The 25,449-nt window shown below is 35.7% G+C and overlaps 1 protein-coding gene across 4 annotated transcripts in view; it reads left to right on the top strand.

Annotated features, from left to right (window-relative positions):
• Positions 1-15,368, top strand: part of grid2ipb (glutamate receptor, ionotropic, delta 2 (Grid2) interacting protein, b) — a 38,568-nt gene extending 23,200 nt beyond the window's left edge. For 3 of the 4 annotated variants that reach the window (XM_056366324.1, XM_056366325.1, XM_056366328.1), the window contains 16 exons: positions 250-401; positions 646-780; positions 2,037-2,122; positions 2,288-2,438; positions 3,065-3,366; positions 5,505-6,254; positions 7,596-7,748; positions 8,144-8,231; positions 8,756-8,845; positions 10,005-10,201; positions 10,312-10,467; positions 10,555-10,641; positions 10,745-10,874; positions 11,243-11,361; positions 11,782-11,946; positions 12,182-15,368. In XM_056366324.1, the coding sequence (XP_056222299.1) occupies positions 250-401; positions 646-780; positions 2,037-2,122; positions 2,288-2,438; positions 3,065-3,366; positions 5,505-6,254; positions 7,596-7,748; positions 8,144-8,231; positions 8,756-8,845; positions 10,005-10,201; positions 10,312-10,467; positions 10,555-10,641; positions 10,745-10,874; positions 11,243-11,361; positions 11,782-11,946; positions 12,182-12,253 (2,833 nt within the window). In that variant the 3' untranslated portion in view covers positions 12,254-15,368. The remainder of the gene's footprint in view (positions 1-249; positions 402-645; positions 781-2,036; positions 2,123-2,287; positions 2,439-3,064; positions 3,367-5,504; positions 6,255-7,595; positions 7,749-8,143; positions 8,232-8,755; positions 8,846-10,004; positions 10,202-10,311; positions 10,468-10,554; positions 10,642-10,744; positions 10,875-11,242; positions 11,362-11,781; positions 11,947-12,181) is intronic. The other variant, XM_056366327.1, reaches the window with a different exon arrangement.
• The last annotated feature ends 10,081 nt before the right edge of the window (positions 15,369-25,449 follow it).

Raw genomic sequence — 25,449 nt, 5'->3', positions numbered from 1 at the left:
AGTATAAACACCCAGAGGCGAGAATCCTAGCGTAACTGACATCTCTGTTATCCTCCTACCTTTTTTATAATCTGTTTTCATCCTCAGCTATATGTGTCCTCACAGATGCAAAGGATATAGATCTAAGCCAAATCCTTACATCAAATGACAGTCAATTACCCAGCAGCACATGTGTTACATAAGGATTACATGTATGGGTGTGTGTGTGTGTGTGTGTGTGTGTGTGTGTGTGTGTGTGTGTGTATGCAGGAACGTGGACACCCTTATAGTAGACGTGTTTCCAGTGTTGGACACTCCAGCCAAACAGCTGATCTGGCAGTTCATCTACCAGCTACTGACCTACGACGAACAGGAGCGCTGCCAGGGCAAACTGTCACGCTTCCTGGGTTTCAAGAGCAGTGGTGAGTTAGAACATCCAATATGGAGATTATCTGCACTCGTTAAAAATATGAATATATATATATATATGAGCAGGCAATCACTTAAAGATGGTTGATGAAATTAAAAAATTAAACTTTTATAATGCATTTTAATGTTTTTTTCTTTTTATCGTTAAAGCGGACACAAAGGAGCAGCTGTGCATAATAATCTTAAAATATAAATAAATAAAGTGTCGCTGAGTGTGTGTTTGTGTGTGTTTTGCAGCAGTGTTAGAGCCCGACGCAGGTCCGGAGCACCACCGGCGGAGCAGCTCCATGCGCGTGACGGGGACGTCGTACCGCGGCATCGTCCGAGAGAGGAGCTCTGACGACTGCATCATCGGGACTCACCTGGGAATGGGTACGCTGCCTAAACATCCAAAGCAAGAGCATTTCCTTCCTGACGAGCAAGGTTTTATTGATCTGTAGCACAGAACTATTATCATCCATCTCCAGGGGGAAGTTTAGTCCAACATTTCAGTAGCTTTCCAGCTTTTTCTCTGGATTAAAAACTTCCCACCAAAATGGAAATTTAAGACACTCCCACCTGAACTGAGTCTTTTTGCTCTGACGCGTCATCATCTCTTTTTTCCCTCTGCGTCTCTTAAAATCCAACCTGACATAACAGTATTTGCCGGTGAATATAAAATCTTCAACAAACCGCACTTTCGTTGGCGGTGGTGGGTTTTTTTTTTTTTTTTTTCATCCTCTACTCTAAGATAAAAAAAGATTTTATTGATCCCAGAGCAGAAATGTACATGTTACACAAGCGACTGGCTGAGGGATAAGAAAATAAAAATAATGTATACACACAAACTATAAAATAATAATAGAGTACTGTTATTATATAATAGCTATTATATATAACAGAAATTGAAAAGAATCCTATAATGTGTAATATAGTATATAGCATAGTATTATAGTAATAAAGTTTGCATTGCATATGCATATGAAAGCTTATCTATGTCTATTGAAATCCCCTTCTTATTATTAATTCAGTGTTCAGTGTTGTTGCGTCCTTCTTTGTGTTGGAATCCCAGGACATATAATAGGAGTAAACTCGAGGTAGAGCCAGTAAGTGAGTAACACAGCCTCTCCTTTCCTGTACTGGTAATATTCCCTTGAGCAAGGCATCTAGCCCCCACCGGCTCCGGCTGAACCGCTCAGAACTCAGTAATAAGAGCTGAGTTTGCACTGGTCAGCTCCCAGGTGAGACTGTGTGTAACAGTGAGAACAGACCGTGCAGCAGGATGTTGCTGAAAAACAAGCGTTCTCAGCAAATCCTCTGCAGATACTCGAAGGCATCGCCGGTTCATACATTAACTCCACATCTCAGCTGTCTTTGTTTTCCATAAGCGCCCCCAAAAACTATTAATTCGAAAGCACATATTTCTATCCATCTGAGGCTGTTGTAGGCTTCGAGTATTTCATTCATAGTTCCCCCTGTTTTCCATTACCATTGCTAACTCGTGCTCCAGGAGCCCAGCTTTTGGCCTCGTGCTCCTCCACGCTCTCCTGCTCTGCTTCATCCTCTCTCCTCTCTCTTGGCTGGAGGTTTGACGGATGGAGGAGGCTTTTCGTTCCATGTGTCACTGTTCATGCTTTATTGTGCTTCAGGAATTCATGTCGATGAATCTGGGAGCCCGGAGGAGAGGCAGTCAGGAGATGGAACCTCCTTCCCCGAGTCCCCTGACCTCAGTCATGTAGGTATAACCGCTGCTGGTCGTGTTACCTGTGCTCTCTGGTCTCACGTTGTTTGAAGGTCCGCTTGTGATATGAAATTTGATTTTCTTAAAATGCTTAAAAGCAGCAGACCTTCAAAGCAAATGTACTGTGTGCTAACCAGCTGGTCATGCCTCCATTCATAGATGACAGGTGTGTACACGGAGCTGGAGAACGTGTACGCAGGGAAGAGTGTGTCTCCACTGCAGGGAGGCTCCTCAGCAGAGCCCGAGAGGCCGGGACAGACTGAGGCCTTCGGGCGCTCACTCTCCCCCCTTACACTCCCCCCTCTCACAGGTACTCTGGGGCTGACACACACACACACACCCGCCCAAACACTCACCTACATACAAGAATCAACACACACACACATGCTGTCAGACACGCTTTCATCAATGACTCCCAGCCATCTGCCGTCAAGGTCCAAGATTTTGCACAATTAGAAAAGTTCAAAAAATCAGCTGAAATGAAACCTGTGTGATTCTGGGCCTCGGCGGTACATGACTGATGCCATGTTCATGTCATGTTAGATTTAATCACACAATGGTTGAAGCAACAACTTTTATAAATCATGCTGTGAACATGGCATAAGAAGCTCTGATTTTTGAATGTGTTCGAGACAGAACTCATTCAAATCCCACAATCTGTATGTGTAGATAAGCCTGCAGTTTATCTTTTTGTTGCCATGGTTCCCTCCCAGAAGAAAATGATCCCCAAGGCGACATCATGGCCAAGAATGTCACAGATTATTTCTGGAAGGAATAAGTTGCATCATATATTGTACAAGCCAAGTCATGTAAAGTATGAAAAAAAAAGTCTCGGCACCAGACGGCGTGAGCACGTGCGGTGTAAGTGTCAAAACGTTGCCGACGCCAGCAGCAGCAGCAGCAGCAGCAGCAATCTTTGATTTCCTTTCTTTACAGGTAGCCGTAAATCCGGCCTGTCCCTGTCCTGGAAGGAGCCTCTCCCCACCCCTGTGTATGAGATCCACCACCAGAGCAGCGTGGACTCCAACCCCTACGTCAGCCTGGAGAGCCCCCCCGCCTCCCCGCAGCACTTGGACAGCGACCCCAACACGCTCACCCGCCGCAAGAAGCTGTTCACCTTTTCCCGCCCGCCCCGCAGCCGGGACACCGACAAGTTCCTGGACGCCCTGAGCGAGCAGCTCGGCCACCGGGTCACTCTGGTGGACGACTTCGTGCCCGGGGAGAACGACTATGAGGAGGTGAGCGAGACCTACCTCCATTCAACCACATCACCATCTGTATTATGCACACACAGCACATGCCTGTTTTCATGCCATTTTAAGCTTTTAGTTGTTAGTATTTTTAATATGTTGATATGTTAAACTAAGCAGCTCAATTTTTGGTTATTCCTTTCATTGAACTGGCGACTCTGAGAGTTAGCGGTATGCTACGGGGTTCTTCCCTCCTCTTGGAGCTTTTTTTTAGGAACATAATGAAGTGGAAACACAGTCTGACACATTTCACACAGAACAACGTTATCACATCTCTGCCTTCTACTCCCGAGCGATGGGAGGACCCCATGAAGAAGTGGCTTTGGATACCTGTAACAAACTTAAGGCAGCTTCGTGTTAGCTAAATTCAATTTAATTTTTATTAATATAGCGCCAAATCTTAGCAGAAGTTATCTCAGGGCACTTCTCTGACTTGACGAGGACAGGCGGCTTTCTGCCTCGACCGGTTGGGTTGAGGAGTTGCAGCAGGATCGTAGAGAACATAACATGGTGCAGCTTCTACATAAAGATGTGTCAAGTGTTACAGATTTCAGGGACGTGTCACTTTTTGTAGCTCCTCCTACAAACAAGCTAAACGAAATATATTTGTTAAACATGAGTGTAAATAAGAGAAGACAAATCCTGAAGAACTGATTGTAGCTTATCAGCTCACTGATGTTAGCAACAGAATCTATAAAGTAGCTAAATATGCTACTGAGCGTTACCTGAGGCCACCTGTGATCCCAGTTTCCCTAGCCGTTAGCAGTAGCATGCTACTAACTCTCCCAGGCGCTGGTTCAGTGAAACCAACAATTCACACAAGGAATCATGGGGGAAGGAATAACTTAGACGCTAATCTGTGTTTCCATTTTAAATGTAAAGCTGCTGAATCCATCATATACAAATAAGTCATTTTTAAATTAGATAAATGTGATGCCTCAGTAAAACTCACCGTAAACATTTGAGATTATGTATAAAACCACTGGCGGTCTCTATTTCATGCCAGTAAAACTTTAAACGTCATGATTTCTGTGTTTGCCGCTGTACAGCAGTGGCCCAGGTCTGCCATGCAGCCTGACCCACATGATGTGAGATGCACTGTAAAACCCTGTAGAGACTGTCATGGTCTCACAGTCACTGCGATGATGATGATGATGATGATGATGATGCTAAAATGTTGTATATAATTATAAGTGTGTTTATCAGTTTATGATATTTACATACAGCATCAATAAGAGAGAATCTTACTGTTTGTGCATTTGCTTATTAATCAAACACTGAGCAGATTCACATCTACGTTGTAGTAACTGTAGTAATTACGTTGTAGTGCATAGCTGCATGTTTACATTAGAGCAACTCTAATGTGCGCTACAATGAACACTTGTGTCACATGAACAGATATTTGAAGGTGATTGTCATGGTTTCAGAAGAAGAGGTGTGACTGTAAGTAAAACATGATACTCAGTTATACAGTTATAGAGTCTGATTATATCTGAATATCTCTGAATAGAAATCTAAGGTTATTAATAAGGTGCTGGCTGATGTTAAATCATGAGACAAACATTAGAGATGTGTTACACCTTTGTCTTTGTTTTGATGAATACATATTGTACATAAGTTACTGGGTTGCATTCATTTGAAAACTGATCTTTTTTTTTTATTGTTTTCATTATTTTTACTTTTCATTATTACATTGTAATTTTTGATTCTATTTAAGTGCATGTGTTTTAAAATCTTGTAGATCAGCACCTTTTGTATTTTGTTTCATTCTGTTTTGTTGCTTTTCTGCCCCATAAGAAGGTTAAAAAAAGAAAATAAGAAAGAAATAATATGTGAATTTAAAGGATTTAGCAGTTAATATAACAAAACTTTTATAATTGAAATATTTAGCTGACATTTATTTGTCATTTGTTATAGGAGCAACAATAGAGTAAGTTTCTGCTTCAGAACCTAAATGAGCCTAAAAATGTCCATTTCCTCTGAATCACAGCAGAATCATAAGCAGGACTATAAATCTAAAAGAGCTACAATGCATTTTTTAATTTTTTATTTGAGCTGTGCATTAGTGTGTATGGAGGTGAGAGCTGTGACTGTCAGGTCTGATGGTGCTCTTCTCCTCCCGACAGATGAGTTTCCTGGAGGACCAGGACCTGGGCTTCATGCCCCGGCAGCTGAGCAGCGGCAGCAGTGAGGATCACAGTAGCAGCGATGAGGCCTCCTCTCCCTCCTACTCCTCTGGATCTGAACCGATCCCACCTCCTCCCACCCAGAGTCCTCCACCTCCGCCGCCCTTCCAGTCTCTGATACCCCCTCCTGTCCAGTTTATCGACCCTGTCCCACCCGTTCGCTTCTCCCCCGAGCACATCCCCCGCAGCCGGATGCCCTTCCAGCCACACCACCCCATCATCCCTCCACCTCCGCCCCCTCCGAGGACGCTCCTGTCCAGCCGCTCTCCTCTACACAAAGTGCTCCCGACCAGAGACGAAGCAGAGAACACTCACCAGCGCTTCCAGGCCACCTCCACCCGTCTGTCACACGGCCACACCACCACGCTGCGCTCCTCCCAGCCGTCCCGCCCCAGCTACCTCCCGCGCCAGCTCAGCCAACCCCAGCCTATCCGCCAGCCGTCCCCGCAGCCCTCCCCTCAGGTGCTGAGACCGAGCCAGCTCGTCCTCCAGAGGCACCACCAGCTCCACCACCAACACAGCTACCAGGGCCCGCTGCCACCGTCCCTCCAGGAGCTCAGCACCTCCCAGACTACGAGCCAAGGCCCCGCAGGCTCCTCCCTGCTCTCCCAGCCTCCAGCGTCTCACTCCACCCTCCCCAGTCACACTAAGACTTATGAGACCACACGACAGGAGAACCAGTCACAGCAGGTAACTCGTCTTTACAGTTGGTCAATTAATAATCAGGCATCCAACTGATATAACAGTATGCATCATGCCAGTATTAAAATATAATCACACGCTCTAAACTTTAGTTTCTACTTTGTTATATCTTGGCTTTTTGACACCGTGGTGGAAAGTACTTCACTACATCTGTCTGACAGCTGTACTACCTACTTTCAGATTTTTAGATTTATGTCAGATTAAGATTTTATATTAAAAAAACAAAAACATATGGTTTCATATTATGTGCTTTTTCGGCTTGTGATCCCTTACAGAAAAAGCAGTGTGTAGTTTGGGACCTTTGTCATGTTTCAGATGTCTGTGACTTATTAGCAGTTACATCAAAGAGCAACTGTAAATAACTGTTCAAGAAAAAAATAAATTAATTAAACAGGTAAATTTAGGAAAATAGATAATAAATAAATAAATAAAAAGGTGACTAAAATAGGGCATTTTAATAGTTGTTGTTCTTATTCATTTCTCCTTCCTCCCTCTTCCCCCTTCCTCTCCTCCTCTATCACTTCTCTTTCTCTCCCTCTTCCCTTTTTTCCTTCTTCCCTTTTATCCAATATTTCACACAACCACTGGACTAAACTGCTTAACTGTATACGGCATAAAATGGTTAAAACTAGCTCCACATCAACCAGCTACAACAATAAAATCCATCTACAAATTGATGCATCATCATTAACAATCTAATGCTATAATGATATATCAATCACATGAGCTATTTATTCTGAACAAATACTTTTAACGATGTTGTACTGCTTGTATTTACTAAAATAAAGGATCTTAGCACTTGAGAGACACATGAGAGATATTCATTCATTCATAAAAAATGACAGGGTGCAGGGTGGTGCAAGGTGGTGCAGGGTGGTGCAGGGTGGTGCAGGGTGGTGCAGTGCAGCAGTGCCACTGCAATGAGCACCTAGCAACAAAAATGTCACAGGAAGAAAAAAAAAAGAAAAAGACAAGAGTTGGAGGCACCGCTCTAAAGATCTGTTGCTGTCTTTGAAATTATACAGAGCTCACACATAAATAGAAGACTTTGTTGAGATTTGACAGAAGAGACAACATGCTGCATCTGCTGGCGGTTCACTCACTGTGTTCCTGTCACACATCTCAAGAAAGACACAATAAAAGCACGAGAAAGGCAAACAAAATATGTCTTGTTTCTAAAAGGCGTGCAACAAAAAGAAGGTAAATGTAAAGCAAGCGTCAGTTCGTCACAGTGCAGCTGGTTGTCTTAGGTCCGAGCCTAATTGAACATTCTCTCAATTAAATTAAATTAAATATAATAATAAAAAATAAATAAATTTTATCTCGAAGGCTCCACCGCCTCCGCCTCCGCCCCTGCCCCCACCCTGTGATCCGCCTCCACTGCCCAAGCCAGGCCACCACGCCTCGGACACCAACCACATGAGTGTGAAGAGGCTGCGCTGGGAGCAGGTGGAGAACTCCGAGGGAACCATCTGGGGTCAGGTGAGTGTCGAGCTCTTATTCCAATCACATTACACTTTGGTGAAGTCGCTGTCTCAGGCTGTGGCTCTTGTTTTTATTTCTTAAATGCAGTAAACAACAATCTTCCCACTTTGGCTGTGAGTTTTCTCACTCCTCCTACATCTCTCTTCCCGTTTTTGGAAAAACCTACTCATCTCCTCTGTGGTGTCTCTGATGAGTCATGGTGGCATCAAAGCAGAAGTCTTGTTTTTGTAACTAGAATTCATGCTGGGTTTCTCTGCTCTTTTTTAGACTTTTTCTGTTCATCTCCGCCACCCTGTCAGACATGGATTAAGTCTGATGTCTGGGTTTAAAGAAACAAAACCGCGACTGTGTCTTTAGAGAGTACAGAGTGTGTTGTCCTTGTCTGTGTTTAGCTGGGCGAGGACTCGGACTACGACAAGCTCACTGACATGGTGAAGTACTTGGACCTTGATCTGCACTTTGGGACCCAGCGTAGATCCAGTAAGTTGTTCTGTGCTTCTGGTCGGCGTTGATCACACTCCGTCATCATCGATAACATTTCATATCTTCATTTACATCATGATTAATGACATACAAATTACAATAATCCATAAAATTCATTATCGGGGTGTTTGTGTACAGTCAAAGTGAATCTGTGTGTTTATCTATTGACATCTTCTGTTTTGTTTGTACCTTCACAGTTATGATGTTCTGCTGCTCCGTTCATCTGCTCATCATGTTCATTCTCCATAAGGCACCATACACCCCCCCTCTCTTCTTTTCTTCTTCTCTGTAATAACACGGCGCTGCCAGAGGAGAAACACACCTCACCTGTATCTATTGAAGAAACGTGAAGGAGCATTTTGGCCTCCAGCAATCCAAATGGCAGAGCTGTGTTATTAACCCATCAACCTCCCTCATTCATCCACTGTGTGTGTGTGTGTGTGTGTGTGTGTGTGTGTGTGTGTGTGTTGACCCCCCGGTGCCTGGAGAACACATCCTCACACTGTTGTTAAAATTATCAGTCTCTCCTCCAGAGCCAGCCTTCGTTCCTGAGAACTTTAAAAAGAAAGACGTGGTGGAGATTCTGTCTCATAAGAAAGCCTACAACGCCTGTGAGTACCACACACACACACACACACACACACACACACACGCCTGAGAGTATTTTAGAATCGCATTAGCTCAATTTTCGTTTTAATTTGCAAAACAGAATCACTAAATTCTCACCTTTAAGCACAAAATTCTGACTTTAAATATAAAGTGCAAAACACTGAGGGACAATTTGACTGAGAACCACGGGGCAACACCAAAGTGAGCTGCAGTCCTCAGTGAATTTAACTCTTTTGACCCCAGGCTTTGTTGAGGACATGTCGTACAGAAAGAAAATAAAAGAGAAGGAGTCTTTGCACACATGTAAACTGACAAGAGAAAAAAGCAATAGTACAAAACAAAAAAATCAACTCCCACACACTGTCTGCACTCATGGTGAATTTATCTTTTATTTATCAACATCTTTGTTTTGGTCAAGCAACATTAAAATACCTGATGAAGGAGTTTGACTGAAACGGTTGTTTAATAAAATGTAATAGTTTCGATAAAGAAATAAAAAAAAAAGAAGAGATTTAATACCAATTTTTTGCCAACGATGTCTGAAGATCACAACTGCAAATGCATAACTCATAATGATTTCTGGCTCTTTTTACACATTGAAAATGTGCTTTGCAAATACAGACACTGATTTCACCTGAGAGTCCTCTGCTCGCAATCTTTTCAGTCTTGTTCCTCATGAAGAGACATCTGCTTCTGTGCTGTCGGCTCATCCACTGTGTGAGAATACCAAGAAGTAGAAAACGTTTGATCGTGTAATCAGGCTTAAGTCCAACGTGCTTCAAAAAAGAAATAAAAGAGAGAAGGAAAAGGAGCTGTGATGAAGAGGTGCGGGAATGAAAGACATCCAGTTGTGCAGATTTTCAGGAGAGATTCTCGAGCTCATCCACCAACAACAAAATAATTAACAGGATTATTTCATCCTGATAACAGCGTGTTGCTCTAAATTAGATAAGACACATCTGAAGAACGGGCGCTGGCGGGAGAGACTTATGTAAATACATGATCAGCAAAATCAAAAGAAGAAAATTAGGGAGAAAAACTTTCACAAATCATCACAAGGGGATGAAAGGTTTTGTGTGATCCTCTTTGTAACGTAAATCCTCCACGTCCTCGCGCCCGCTCCCCTCTTCCTCCTCCTCCTCATCCTCCTCCTCTCTGCAGCCATCCTCATCGCCCATCTGAAGCTCTCCCCCGCCGAGCTTCGTCAGGTCTTGATGAACATGACCACCAACAGGCTGGAGCCGGCCCACATCAAGCAGCTGCTGCTCTACGCCCCGGACGACGAGGAGGTAAAACAGTACGAGCGGTTTGACCAGGACCCGGCCAAACTAAGCGAGCCCGACCAGTTCATTTTCCAGGTGCAACCACACACACACACACACACACACACACACACAAAAAATCCAACAAGCAAAGGACAAAGCAAAGGAATGGTGTATATAAATGAGAGTGGTTTGGTGTGTTTCAGATGCTGATGGTGCCTGAGTATAAGACTCGTCTGCGGAGCCTCCACTTCAAGACGACCCTGCAGGAGAGGACGGAGGAGATGAAGGTTGCGTACGATTACATCTACAAAGCTTCAGTGGAGCTGAAGAGTAGCAAGAAACTGGCCAAAATCCTGGAGGTGAACATCCAGAGCAGAGAACATGGATGTAAAGACGCCGGTCGACATGTTGACGGCTGTAATTGAGTGTTTTTTTCTTGCCCACAGTTTGTTCTTGCGATGGGGAATTACCTGAACAATGGGCAGCCGAAGGGCAACAGGACAACCAGTTTTAAGATCAACTTCCTAACTGAGGTACAGCGCGGTCACCTGTGCTTTAACCACGTTGTGTATATCTTGATTTTAGTTTGGACTCCCTGGACCGTCGTGTCTCATTCTTTCCCTTTATGTCTTGCAGCTGAGCACGACCAAAACAGTAGACGGAAAATCCACCTTTCTCCACATTCTGGCCAAGTCTCTGTGCCAACACTTCCCTGAGCTGCTCAACTTTTCCAGAGACCTTACAACAGTTCCTCTGGCAGCCAAGGGTACGATGACGTTACAGCAGCATAGCTCTTCAAATCTGCTTTCCTTCCTTTAGTAGTACTTCATTTAGTAGCTGAATGTAGTTGTTCCAGCCTGTAAAACGCTAATTCGGATACAGCACACTGTGTGCCGGACGTCACTGCAGGGCTGAAAGCCTTCACTGAAAACATCTGAATTCATGCAGATTTATGCCTTGTTTGTTCAAATTGCAGCTTTATGTTAAGTTGCTATGTTAATGACGAGGTAATAGTTTGCATATTTTTATTTGACATTTTGAAGCTGTTCAGTAAGTCTGCCGGTTGTCTGATTTGCTCTCTGTTATAGGCAGCATGTTTGAGTGTGTTGGTAACTCTGCACGTCTTTTGTCCAGTGAACCAGAGGGCCATCACAGCAGAGCTGAGTGACCTTCACACGACCATCCAGGACATCAGGTCAGCCTGTCTGAAGATCCCACCCACCTCTGAGGACCACTTTGCTTCTGTCATGAGCGTACGTTATTATATTATACACATCAAACATACAGAAATGTGTGGGTTGTTGTTGTTGTTGTTGTTCCATATTCTTTTTCATGGAAGCTACTGTTTGCTGACATTTTGTGTCATTAAAGGAAAAGTATGCTTATTTGCTTTCTTGCCAAGAGTTCGATGACAAGATTGATATGAAGCTGGAGGCAGCAACCTGTTAGCTAACCTCCGCTCCTCCAGTTCATAACACAGGCTTTCTGTTGTTGTCTCCAAGCCCCAGCTGAGACAACCCTGATGACATCATGGTGACATCATCCGGATTATTTTCTCAGACTTTGGAAAACCTCTCCAGATCCACAGATGACATCATTTAACTGTTTGCACGGGTTGATTTTTGCCCCCTCATGACCAATGCCCTTTAACGTTTGACCCTGTGCACCCACAGAGCTTCCTGGAGAACAGCCACCCTGCGATCCAGTCTCTGGAGTCTCTGCAGACCCGGGCGATGGAAGAGTTCTCCAAGGTGGCCTTGTACTTCGGAGAGGACAGCAAGTCCACCAGCACAGAGGCCTTCTTTGGCATCTTTGCAGAGTTCATGTCCAAGTTTGAGGTGAGTTGCTGAGCTGTGCTCATATTTTGATTTATGCAGCAGGTGTTTGTCAGAGTCAAACCCCCAAAACATTTAGGTATTTAGTTCGCGCTAACACAGACTGACAGCCTGCAGCTAGACAGTGGTTATTCAGCAACGCGCTGCAGTCTGTGGAATAACCAAATGTGTTCTAAATCTGAAAATAATATGGCAAAATAACTATAAATCAGATGAGATTATGGGTTTTGTTTTGCAGAGGGCTCTCAGTGAGACCCAGACTCCAGAAAACCCCAGAAGCCCCAGACTGTCTTCCCCTCTGGCCTGGTAGAAGCAACGAATGCGGGCAGACGTCGGGCCAAACCAACAAGGCCAGTTGGCTCCATTTTCACTCTGCTCTCCACAACCAAAGTGCCAAGATCACACACAGAGACACTCAAACCAATGGGAACAGAGACCACATCATCTATAGCAAATGGAAAGAGACAAAAAAAAAAAAATGGAAATATACTGTAACTATGTGTAGATAATCATAATGAGTGCCCCGTGTGCAGCAGTGCTGTTATTTCAGGTGCTGGGTAGAGCAGGAACATTCAGGTGTCCACAGGTCAACAGGAACTCACCACACACTGAAGACTCAAACTAGTCTTTACATTACTTACATCTCCCTTTAATATACAATACATGTTAGATAAAAGACACATTAGAGAAACCATCCATGCACATTTGGTTGCTTCACTTCATCTTGATGCTGCATTAAAATGAGATGTAAGCAATGAAAACAACTGGTCTGGATATTTACAGATTACTTGTTTATTATATGACTATACAAAGTTTATATTTTCTATCAGCTCATATTTGAAAATTGTATTAAAAAAAATTAAGCGTAGATGTAGACCGAGACAGTTATCTGGAATCAAGATGATTCCCCAATGTAGTGTTTGTAGTGTGTACAGAGCCGTGCTGCACGGATCAGACTGTTTGATCAGACAGCTCATACAGCAGTGAACTCACTGCCTCCCAGACAGCAGGATTTCATTTAAAGGTTTAAAAATAGTACATATTTGGAGTTTTTACAACAACATGTATCCCCACATCGCCGATTACAGGAGTGGCCGTTTTCATGTAATTGACTGTGATTTTAAGGGGCATCTTTTGCAAGAAATTACATTTTCTTCTCCTCATGCAGTGAGTTAAAGTCAAAGTCATCCACCCCTGAGCTCTGGGTCACTTTACGTTTCCAAACTGCTGATAAGGATCAGATGACCATTTCCAGTGGAAGCAAAACAAGTCCATAAAGATGAACCACTACTGAATTCTTAATGTTGAAACTGAAATGAATTTCATAGAACTGAAATATTACCATCTGTCTGAATTTAAAAGTTTTCACTTCACCCCTTTGAATTTTCCAGTTGGCAATTTCAAGTTGTGCAACTTGATTAGGTCAAATTCAACTGGTTATTTTTGGATTTAAGCAACTGATCATGAATGGAATTGATAAGATCTCTGTTTACAGACTCTCAGTCACGTGATCCAACAAATAAAAACGAGGGACTGGAAATCCTGCATGACTGAATTTTTTACCTGAATTTGTGAAACTTGAAAAGAAAAAGTTTTAGAAATTGCAAAAAATCTGAAATATCCAAGAGGAGAATTCAAGCAAAATAAATTCACTGTTTCAGTCATTTAAAATTCAGTGGTATTTAAACTTAAACAAGTATTCAGAAGTGATTACATTTCACACATTCAGCTGCTTTTAAAATTTTAATTATTTTGCACAGCTTCTATAATTTTCAGCAATGGGTGCTTTTACATGACAGTGAACCATGTTAGTCACTTAGCTTCTCCTTTACACATGATCAAAGACATTTTTGGAAGACGTTACCTCTCTGCATGAGTGGCTAGAACTGTTTTTAAACCACATCCCTTCGTGTCCCAGTTGGACTCAGTCCTGAACTGAAATCCATCCAATCAGGCCAGTTTGCAGCGAACAAACTAGGAAACTTCTAAACATAAACATTTGGAGTCCTTCACTATCAACCATTCAGCATGAGTATTATGACTGTTCTTCCCTAATCACATCCAGATTCATTCAGTAAATACCCTAATTTCTTTACCCATGTTGCACCTTTTATAGTGAGGTAACACTGACTCCATCAGCACATGAAATTTGGCTCGTCTGTTTCATAGAGCGTGTGGGTGGAATAATGAATCTTTTTCAACAGTTAGTGTCCTTTGTTTTTCAGTAACAGGAAGATAAAAGCCAGCTTTAATGTGAAGGCTGAGCTGTGTGCTTCTGGCAGAGAGGACAGCTGATGGTTCTGCACTTTGCCACGTGTCTGCTTGAGTGTTTTGAACGCAGTCCTGCTTAATCAAGTGGGTGGCTGCTGAATGAATGAACGTCAAACGTGTGGAAAAAATAAAAGTCACCCTACTGTAAATGGTTACTTCCTGCTTCTCTGGTCGTTATGGTGATCTCATGACTCATCTACAGTACAGTGTACCTGTAGCTGTCTTGTATTCATGTTGATGGACTATTGTTGAGATTGTAAATTTACTGTTTTTGCTATGCACTGCTCTTCATTCTAATTTTGTATTGTATGCTTGTGTCCAAAGTCCTAGTTTACTTTCTTTTTTCAAGAGTCTCATTTCATTTCTTCTTCATGCACAGCTTTAGTCAGGCTTACGAGGTGAGCGCCATCTCGTAAAAATGCAATCCTAGCTGGTACGAGTGTATTGACCGTGTTTCTTGTCCCAATCAATTGCATGTTGGTGCAGTTAATGTATTAAGATGTGCAGCTGGTAGCATTTACCCTCCCTGGATATTTAGGTTTAACATGAAATACATTTTTGTTAGTCTGGTTAGGTTTATTCATCGGTTGCCTAAAGGTTCCCTTTTATAACTGTTTTATATGTTTTCATGGGTAATTGCTCATGTTTTGTGCTTGTTTTACCTTTATGTTTGGTTCAGTGCTTTCAAATAAAGAATATGTTTTTGATCTATAAAAATATCATGCTTGAAAGTAAAAATTGCCTGACTTATCTGTGCCTCCTGATGAAAAAATGTAATTCCAACTTTGATACATGCATTATTTAACCCGACATATCAGCTTGTTAAATTGGTGCTGTGGTGCAGTGTTTTTATTAGTGGGCCTCTTGTTTGTATTTTTCACCAACTTTTGTTTGTTTACAGTAAAACTCACAGGGCACCTTTAAAACTCGTATTTTTTAGATGTGAAAGTGTTTAATTTTAGTTTACAGCCAGAACACATCAACTCAAATGCAAAAGAAGACAGTATCAGCCTTTAAAAACCTTTTTCAAATGAACTATTTTCAGATATTTTGCTTCAACTTTGTCATATTTGAATGTATTATGAAAAACTTTTCCTTCTCTGGTCAACTGTGATTCATTGGTTTTATGAGTAAAATTAGAACTTAAGAGGCTGCAGGTTTTTCTTCTAAAAGTGAGTCCAACTTACAGTATACAGCATAAATGAGTACACCCTCTCTTATACCTAACAAATTCAGTGCTTTCTCTTTACAAGTAAGACGTATTTGTGGTTTCCATATGATGTAATATTTCGGGAACTCTCCTACATCAGTTACCAATGATATATGTCAATACTAAACAGGAAAATATGATTTGGTGGAATGGTTAATGGTCATGTTGCAGAAATGAGTACACCCTCCTGAAAGTCCCACTTTGCCAAGTCCCATACTGACAAAGGTGGAGACTTTTGGGAATCTATACTCTGGTCTAATGAGACCCAAGTCAATGTCTTTGGATCTGATGGCATCCGAAATGTATGGAATTGCAAGGGGGAGGAGTGCAGTAAGTGCATGGTTCCAACACTAAATTAAGGCAGTGGTAAAGTTCTTATATGGGGATGTATGAGTGCTGAAGGTGTTGGGACCCTATTGACCCGAAACATTCTTCCAAGGCAACTGCTGCATTCTTAAGAAAGAACTAGGTGAGAGTACTGCAGTGGACTAGTATATCACCAGTAAGGCATAAAAAAGCATTGAATAGTAAAGCATAAAAATGTCATTAAAACATCATAGCATAGTTAGGAATAAAAACGTCATAGCATTATAAGGTATAAATGTAAAAAATGTCATAGTATAGTAAGGCATAAAAAAGCATTGAATAGTAGAGCATAAAAATGTCATTAAAACATCATAGCATAGTTAGGAATAAAAACGTCATAGCATTATAAGGTATAAATGTCAAAAAACTTCATAGTATAGTGAGATATAAAACGTTAAAGCATAGTCAGGCATAAAAAATGTCTAAAAATGTCATAGTATAGTAAGGCATAAAAAATATCAAAAAATGTCATAGTATAGTAAGGCATAAAAAATGTCATAAAATGTCATAGTATAGTAAGGCATAAAAATATCATAAAACGTCATAGTATAGTAAGGCATAAAAAATATAAAACGTCATAGTATAGTAAGGCATATAAAATGACAAATATGTCATTTTATAATAAGGCACAAAAAATATCATAAAAATGTCATAGTATAGTAAGGCATAAAAAATGTCAAGGATGTCATAGTATAATAAGGCATAAAACATGTCAGTATAGTAAGGCATAAAAAATATCAAAAAACGTCATAGTATGATAAGGCATAAAAAATGTCAGTATAGTAAGGCATAAAAAATGTCAGTATAGTAAGGCATAACAAATATCAACAAACGTCATAGTATAGTAAGGCATAAAAAATATCAACAAACGTCATAGTATAGTAAGGCATAAAAAATGTCAAAAATGTCATAGTATAATAAGGCATAAAAAATGTCATATAAACGTCATAATATAGTAAGGCATAAAAAATATCATAAAACGTCATAGTATAGTAAAGCATAAAAAATATCAAAAAATGTCATAGTATAGTAAGGCATAAAAAATGTCAAAAATGTCATAGTATAATAAGGCATAAAAAATGTCAGTATTATAAGGCATATAAAATGTCAAAAAACGTCATAGTAGAGTAAGGCATAAAAAATATCAAAAATGTCATTGTATAATAAGGCATAAAAAATGTCAGTATAGTAAGGCATAAAGAATATCAACAAACGTCATAGTATAGTAAGGCATAAAAAATATCAAAAAATGTCATACTATAGTAAGGCATAAAAAATGTCATAAAATGTCATAGTATAGTAAGGCATAAAAAATGTCTAAAAATGTCATAGTATAATAAGGCATAAAAAATGTCAGTATAGTAAGGCATAAAAAATATCAAAAAATGTCATAGTATAGTAAGGCATAAAAAATGTCATAAAATGTCATAGTATAGTAAGGCATAAAAAATGTCTAAAAATGTCATAGTATAGTAAGGCATAAAAAATATCATAAAACGTCATAGTATAGTAAGGCATAAAAAATATCATAAAACGTCATAGTATAGTAAGGCATATAAAATGACAAATATGTCATTTTATAATAAGGCACAAAAAATATCATAAAAATGTCATAGTATAGTAAGGCATAAAAAATGTCAAAGATGTCATAGTATAATAAGGCATAAAATATGTCAGTATAGTAAGGCATAAAAAATATCAAAAAACGTCATAGTATAGTAAGGCATAAAAAATATCAAAAAATGTCATAGTATAGTAAGGCATAAAAAATGTCAAAAATGTCATAGTATAATAAGGCATAAAAAATGTCAGTATTGTAAGGCATAAAAAATGTCAAAAATGTCATAGTATAAATTAGATTAGATTAGATTAGATTAACCTTATTTATCCCACAACTGGGAAATTAATTTACCACAGCAGAAAATGAAAATAATAAGGCATAAAAAATGTCAGTATAGTAAGGCATAACAAATATCATAAAACATCATAGTATAGTAAGGCATAAAAAATATCATAAAATGTCATAGTATAGTAAGGCATATAAAATGTCAAATATGGCATTTTATAATAAGGCACAAAAAATATCATAAAAATGTCGTAGTATAGTAAGGCATAAAAAATGTCAAAAATGTCACAGTATAGTAAGGCATAAAAAATGTCATAAAATGTCATAGTATAGTAAGGCATATAAAATGTCAAATATGGCATTTTATAATAAGGCACAAAAAATATCATAAAAATGTCGTAGTATAGTAAGGCATAAAAAATGTCATAAAATGTCATAGTATAATAAGGCATAAAAAATGTCAGTATAGTAAAGCATAAAAAATATCAAAATCGTCATAGTATAGTAAGGCATAAAAAATGTCAAAATGTCATAGTATAGTAAGGCATAGAAAATGTAAAAAATGTAATAGTATAATAAGGCATAAAAAATGTCAGTATAGTAAGGCATAAAAAATATCAACAAACGTCATAGCATAGTAAGGCATAAAAAATATCAGAATGTCATAGTATAGTAAGGCATAAAAAATGTCATAAAATGTCATAGTATAGTAAGGCATAAAAAATGTCAAAAATGTAATAGTATAGTAAGGCATAAAAAATGTCAAAAATGTCATAGTATAATAAGGCATAAAAAATGTAAAAAATGTCATAGTATAATAAGGCATAAAAAATGTCATATAAACGTCATAATATAGTAAGGCATAAAAAATGTAAAAAATGTCATAGTATAATAAGGCATAAAGAATATAAAAAAATGTCATAGTATAGTAAGGCATAAAAATTTCATTAAAACGTCATAGTATAGTAAGGCATAAAAATGTCATAAAATGTCATAGTATAGTAAGGCATATAAAATGTCAAATATGTCATTTTATAATAAGGCACAAAAATATCATAGAAATGTCATAGTATAATAAGGCATAAAAAATATCAAAAAATGTCATAGTATAGTAAGGCATAAAAATGTCATAAAATGTCATAGTATAGTAAGGCATAAATATATCATAAAACGTCATAGTATAGTAAGGCATAAAAAATGTCAGAAAATGTCATAGTATAGTAAGGCATAAAAAATATCATAAAACGTCATAGTATAGTAAGGCATAAAAAATGTCAGAAAATGTCATAGTAAGGCATAAAAAATTTCAAAAATGTCATAGTATAATAAGGCATAAAAAATGTCAGTATAGTAAGGCATAAAAATATCAAAAAATGTCATAGTATAGTAAGGCATAAAAAATGTCATAAAATGTCATAGTATAGTAAGGCATAAAAATATCATAAAACGTCATAGTATAGTAAGGCATATAAAATGTCAAATATGTCATTTTATAATAAGGCACAAAAATATCATAGAAATGTCATAGTATAATAAGGCATAAAAAATATCAAAAAATGTCATAGTATAGTAAGGCATAAAAATGTCATAAAATGTCATAGTATAGTAAGGCATAAAAAATATCATAAAACGTCATAGTATAGTAAGGCATAAAAAATGTCATAAAATGTCATAGTATAGTAAGGCATAAAAAATATAAAACGTCATAGTATAGTAAGGCATAAAAAATATCATAAAACGTCATAGTATAGTCAGGCATAAAACATGTTAAAAATGTCATAGTATAGTAAGGCATAAAAAATGTCAAAAATGTCATAGTATAATAAGGCATAAAAAATGTCAGTATAGTAAGGCATAAAGAATATCAACAAACGTCATAGTATAGTAAGGCATAAAAAATATCAAAAAATGTCATACTATAGTAAGGCATAAAAAATGTCATAAAATATCATAGTATAGTAAGGCATAAAAAATATCTAAAAATTTCATAGTATAGTAAGGCATAAAAAATGTCAGTATAGTAAGGCATAAAAAATGTCAAAAATGTCATAGTATAATAAGGCACAAAAAATATCATAAAAATGTCATAGTATAGTAAGGCATAAAAAATGTCAAAAATGTCATAGTATAATAAGGCATAAAAAATGTCATATAAACGTCATAGTATAGTAAGGCATAAAAAATATCATAAAACGTCATAGTATAGTAAGGCATAAAAAATATCATAAAACGTCATAGTATAGTAAGGCATAAAAAATATCATAAAACGTCATAGTATAGTAAGGCATATAAAATGTCAAATATGTCATTTTATAACAAGGCACAAAAAATATAAAAACCTCATGGTATAGTAAGGCTTAAAAAATGTCAGAAATGTCAGAGTATGATAAGGCATAAAAAATGTCATAGTATAGTAAGGCATAAAAAATGTCATAAAACGTCATAGTATAGTAAGGCATATAAAATGTCAAATATGGCATTTTATAATAAGGCACAAAAAATATCATAAAAATGTCGTAGTATAGTAAGGCATAAAAAATGTCATAAAATGTCATAGTATAATAAGGCATAAAAAATGTCAGTATAGTAAAGCATAAAAAATATCAAAAAACGTCATAGTATAGTAAGGCATAAAAAATATCATAAAACGTCATAGTATAGTAAGGCATATAAAATGTCAAATATGGCATTTTATAATAAGGCACAAAAAATATCATAAAAATGTCGTAGTATAGTAAGGCATAAAAAATGTAAAAAATGTAATAGTATAATAAGGCATAAAAAATGTCAGTATAGTAAGGCATAAAAAATATCAACAAACGTCATAGCATAGTAAGGCATAAAAAATATCAGAATGTCATAGTATAGTAAGGCATAAAAAATGTCATAAAATGTCATAGTATAGTAAGGCATAAAAATGTCATAGTAAGGCATAAAAAATGTCAAAAATGTAATAGTATAGTAAGGCATAAAAAATGTCAAAAATGTCATAGTATAATAAGGCATAAAAAATGTAAAAAATGTCATAGTATAATAAGGCATAAAAAATGTCATATAAACGTCATAATATAGTAAGGCATAAAAAATGTCAAAAATGTCATAGTATAATAAGGCATAAAAAATGTAAAAAATGTCAGTATAATAAGGCATAAAGAATATAAAAAAATGTCATAGTATAGTAAGGCATAAAAATTTCATTAAAACGTTATAGTATAGTAAGGCATAAAAATGTCATAAAATGTCATAGTATAGTAAGGCATAAAAAATATCATAAAACGTCATAGTATAATAAGGCATAAAAAATGTCATAAAATGTCATAGTATAGTAAGGCATAAAAAATTCAAAAATGTCATAGTATAATAAGGCATAAAAAATGTCAGTACAGTAAGGCATAAAAAATATCAACAAACGTCATAGTATAGTAAGGCATAAAAAATATCAAAAAATGTCATAGTATAGTAAGGCATAAAAAATGTCATAAAATGTCATAGTATAGTAAGGCATAAAAATATCATAAAACGTCATAGTATAGTAAGGCATAAAAATGTCATAAAATGTCATAGTATAGTAAGGCATAAAAAATATCATAAAACGTCATAGTATAGTAAGGCATAAAAAATGTCAGAAAATGTCATAGTAAGGCATAAAAAAATTTCAAAAATGTCATAGTATAATAAGGCATAAAAAATGTCAGTATAGTAAGGCATAAAAATATCAAAAAATGTCATAAAATGTCATAGTATAGTAAGGCATAAAAATGTCATAAAATGTCATAGTATAGTAAGGCATAAAAAATATCATAAAACGTCATAGTATAGTAAGGCATAAAAAATGTCATAAAATGTCATAGTATAGTAAGGCATAAAAAATATCATAAAACGTCATAGTATAGTAAGGCATAAAAATGTCATAAAATGTCATAGTATAGTAAGGCATAAAAAATATAAAACGTCATAGTATAGTAAGGCATAAAAAATATCATAAAACGTCATAGTATAGTCAGGCATAAAACATGTTAAAAATGTCATAGTATAGTAAGGCATAAAAAATGTCAAAAATGTCATAGTATAGTAAGGCATAAAAAATGTCAAAAATGTCATAGTATAGTAAGGCATATAAAATGTCAAATATGTCATTTTACAATAAGGCACAAAAAATATAAAAACCTCATAGTATAGTAAGGCATAAAAAATATAAAACGTCATAGTATAGTAAGGCATAAAAAATATCATAAAACGTCATAGTATAGTCAGGCATAAAACATGTTAAAAATGTCATAGTATAGTAAGGCATAAAAATGTCAAAAATGTCATAGTATAATAAGGCATAAAAATGTCAGTATAGTAAGGCATAAAGAATATCAACAAACGTCATAGTATAGTAAGGCATAAAAAATATCAAAAAATGTCATACTATAGTAAGGCAAAAAAATATCATAAAATGTCATAGTATAGTAAGGCATAAAAAATGTCTAAAAATTTCATAGTATAGTAAGGCATAAAAAATGTCAGTATAGTAAGGCATAAAAAATGTCAAAAATGTCATAGTATAGTAAGGCATAAAAAATATCAAAAAATGTCATAGTATAGTAAGGCATAAAAAATGTCTAAAAATGTCATAGTATAGTAAGGCATAAAAAATATCATAAAACGTCATAGTATAGTAAAGCATAAAAAATATCATAAAACGTCATAGTATAGTAAGGCATATAAAATGTCAAATATGTCATTTTATAATAAGGCACAAAAATATCATAGAAATGTCATAGTATAGTAAGGCATAAAAATGTCATAAAATGTCATAGTATAATAAGGCATAAAAATGTCATAAAACGTCATAGTATAGTAAGGCATAAAAAATATCATAAAACGTCATAGTATAGTAAGGCATAAAAAATATCATAAAACGTCATAGTATAGTAAGGCATAAAAAATATCATAAAACGTCATAGTATAGTAAGGCATATAAAATGTCAAATATGTCATTTTATAATAAGGCACAAAAAATATAAAAACCTCATAGTATAGTAAGGCTTAAAAAATGTCAGAAATGTCATAGTATGATAAGGCATAAAAAATGTCATAGTATAGTAAGGCATAAAAAATGTCATAAAACGTCATAGTATAGTAAGGCATAAAAAATATCATAAAACGTCATAGTATAGTAAGGCATATAAAATGTCAAATATGTCATTTTATAATAAGGCACAAAAAATATCATAAAAATGTCATAGTAAGTAAGGCATAAAAAATATAAAACGTCATAGTATAGTAAGGCATAAAAAATATCATAAAACGACATAGTATAGTAAGGCATAAAAAATGTTAAAAATATCATAGTATAGTAAGGCATAAAAAATGTCATAAAATGTCATAGTATAGTAAGGCATAAAAAATGTCAAAAATGTCATAGTATAGTAAGGCATATAAAATGTCAAATATGTCATTTTACAATAGGGCACAAAAAATATAAAAACCTCATAGTATAGTAAGGCATAAAAAATATAAAACGTCATAGTATAGTAAGGCATAAAAAATATCATAAAACGTCATAGTATAGTCAGGCATAAAACATGTTAAAAATGTCATAGTATAGTAAGGCATAAAAAATGTCAAAAATGTCATAGTATAATAAGGCATAAAAAATGTCAGTATAGTAAGGCATAAAGAATATCAACAAACGTCATAGTATAGTAAGGCATAAAAAATATCAAAAAATGTCATACTATAGTAAGGCATAAAAAATGTCATAAAATATCATAGTATAGTAAGGCATAAAAAATGTCTAAAAATTTCATAGTATAGTAAGGCATAAAAAATGTCAGTATAGTAAGGCATAAAAAATATCAAAAAATGTCATAGTATAGTAAGGCATAAAAAATGTCATAAAATGTCATAGTATAGTAAGGCATAAAAAATGTCTAAAAATGTCATAGTATAGTAAGGCATAAAAATATCATAAAACGTCATAGTATAGTAAGGCATAAAAAATATCATAAAACGTCATAGTATAGTAAGGCATATAAAATGTCAAATATGTCATTTTATAATAAGGCACAAAAAATATCATAAAAATGTCATAGTATAGTAAGGCATAAAAAATGTCAAAAATGTCATAGTATAATCAGGCATAAAAAATGTCATATAAACGTCATAGTATAGTAAGGCATAAAAAATATCATAAAACGTCATAGTATAGTAAGGCATAAAAAATATCATAAAACGTCATAGTATAGTAAGGCATAAAAAATATCATAAAACGTCATAGTATAGTAAGGCATATAAAATGTCAAATATGTCATTTTATAATAAGGCACAAAAAATATCATAAAAATGTCATAGTATAGTAAGGCTTAAAAAATGTCAGAAATGTCATAGTATGATAAGGCATAAAAAATGTCATAGTATAGTAAGGCATAAAAAATGTCATAAAACGTCATATTATAGTAAGGCATAAAAAATATCATAAAACGTCATAGTATAGTAAGGCATATAAAATGTCAAATATGTCATTTTATAATAAGGCACAAAAAATATCATAAAAATGTCATAGTAAGTAAGGCATAAAAAATATAAAACGTCATAGTATAGTAAGGCATAAAAAATATCATAAAACGACATAGTATAGTAAGGCATAAAAAATGTTAAAAATATCATAGTATAGTAAGGCATAAAAAATGTCATAAAATGTCATAGTATAGTAAGGCATAAAAAATGTCAAAAATGTCATAATATAGTAAAGCATAAAAAATGTTAAAAATGTCATAGTATAGTAAGGCATAAAAAATATAAAAACCTCATAGTATAGTAAGGCATAAAAAATGTTAAAAATGTCATAGTATAGTAAGGCATAAAAAATGTCAAAAATGTCATAGTATAGTAAGGCATATAAAATGTCAAATATGTCATTTTACAATAAGGCACAAAAAATATAAAAACCTCATAGTATAGTAAGGCATAAAAAATGTCATAAAATGTCATAGTATAGTAAGGCATAAAAAATGTAAAAAATGTCATAGTATCATAAGGCATAACAAATGTCAGTATAGTAAGGCATAAAAAATATCAAAAAATGTCATAGTATAGTAAGGCATAAAAAATGTCATAAAATGTCATAGTATAGTAAGGCATAAAAAATGTCTAAAAATGTCATAGTATAGTAAGGCATAAAAAATGTCAAAAATGTCTTAGTATAATAAGGCATAAAAAATGTCAGTATAGTAAGCCATAAAGAATATCAAAAAACATCATAGTATAGTAAGGTATAAAAAATATCAAAAAACGTCATAGTATAGTAAGGCATAAAAAATGTCATAAAATGTCATAGTATAGTAAGGCATAAAAATATCATAAAACGTCATAGTATAGTAAGGCATAAAAAATATCATAAAACGTCATAGTATAGTAAGGCATATAAAATGTCAAATATGTAATTTTATAATAAGGCACAAAAAATATCATAAAAATGTCATAGTATAGTAAGGCATAAAAAATGTCAAAAATGTCATAGTATAATAAGGCATAAAAAATGTCATATAAACGTCATAGTATAGTAAGGCATAAAAAATGTCAAAAATGTCATAGTATAATAAGGCATAAAAAATGTCATATAAACGTCATAGTATAGTAAGGCATAAAAAATGTCAAAGAACTTCATAGTATAGTGATGTATAAAATGTTTAAGCATAGTCAGGCATAAAAATGTTAAAAACGTCATAGTATAGTGAGGCATAAAATGTCATAAAAACATCATGGTATAGAAAGGCATAACAAAGTCATAGTATAGTAAGTATAGTAATTATGGACAGACAAG

This window comes from Seriola aureovittata, chromosome 21 (assembly GCF_021018895.1).
Source record: "Seriola aureovittata isolate HTS-2021-v1 ecotype China chromosome 21, ASM2101889v1, whole genome shotgun sequence".
NCBI lineage: Eukaryota > Metazoa > Chordata > Actinopteri > Carangiformes > Carangidae > Seriola > Seriola aureovittata.
This window is presented reverse-complemented; position numbering and strand designations above follow the sequence as displayed.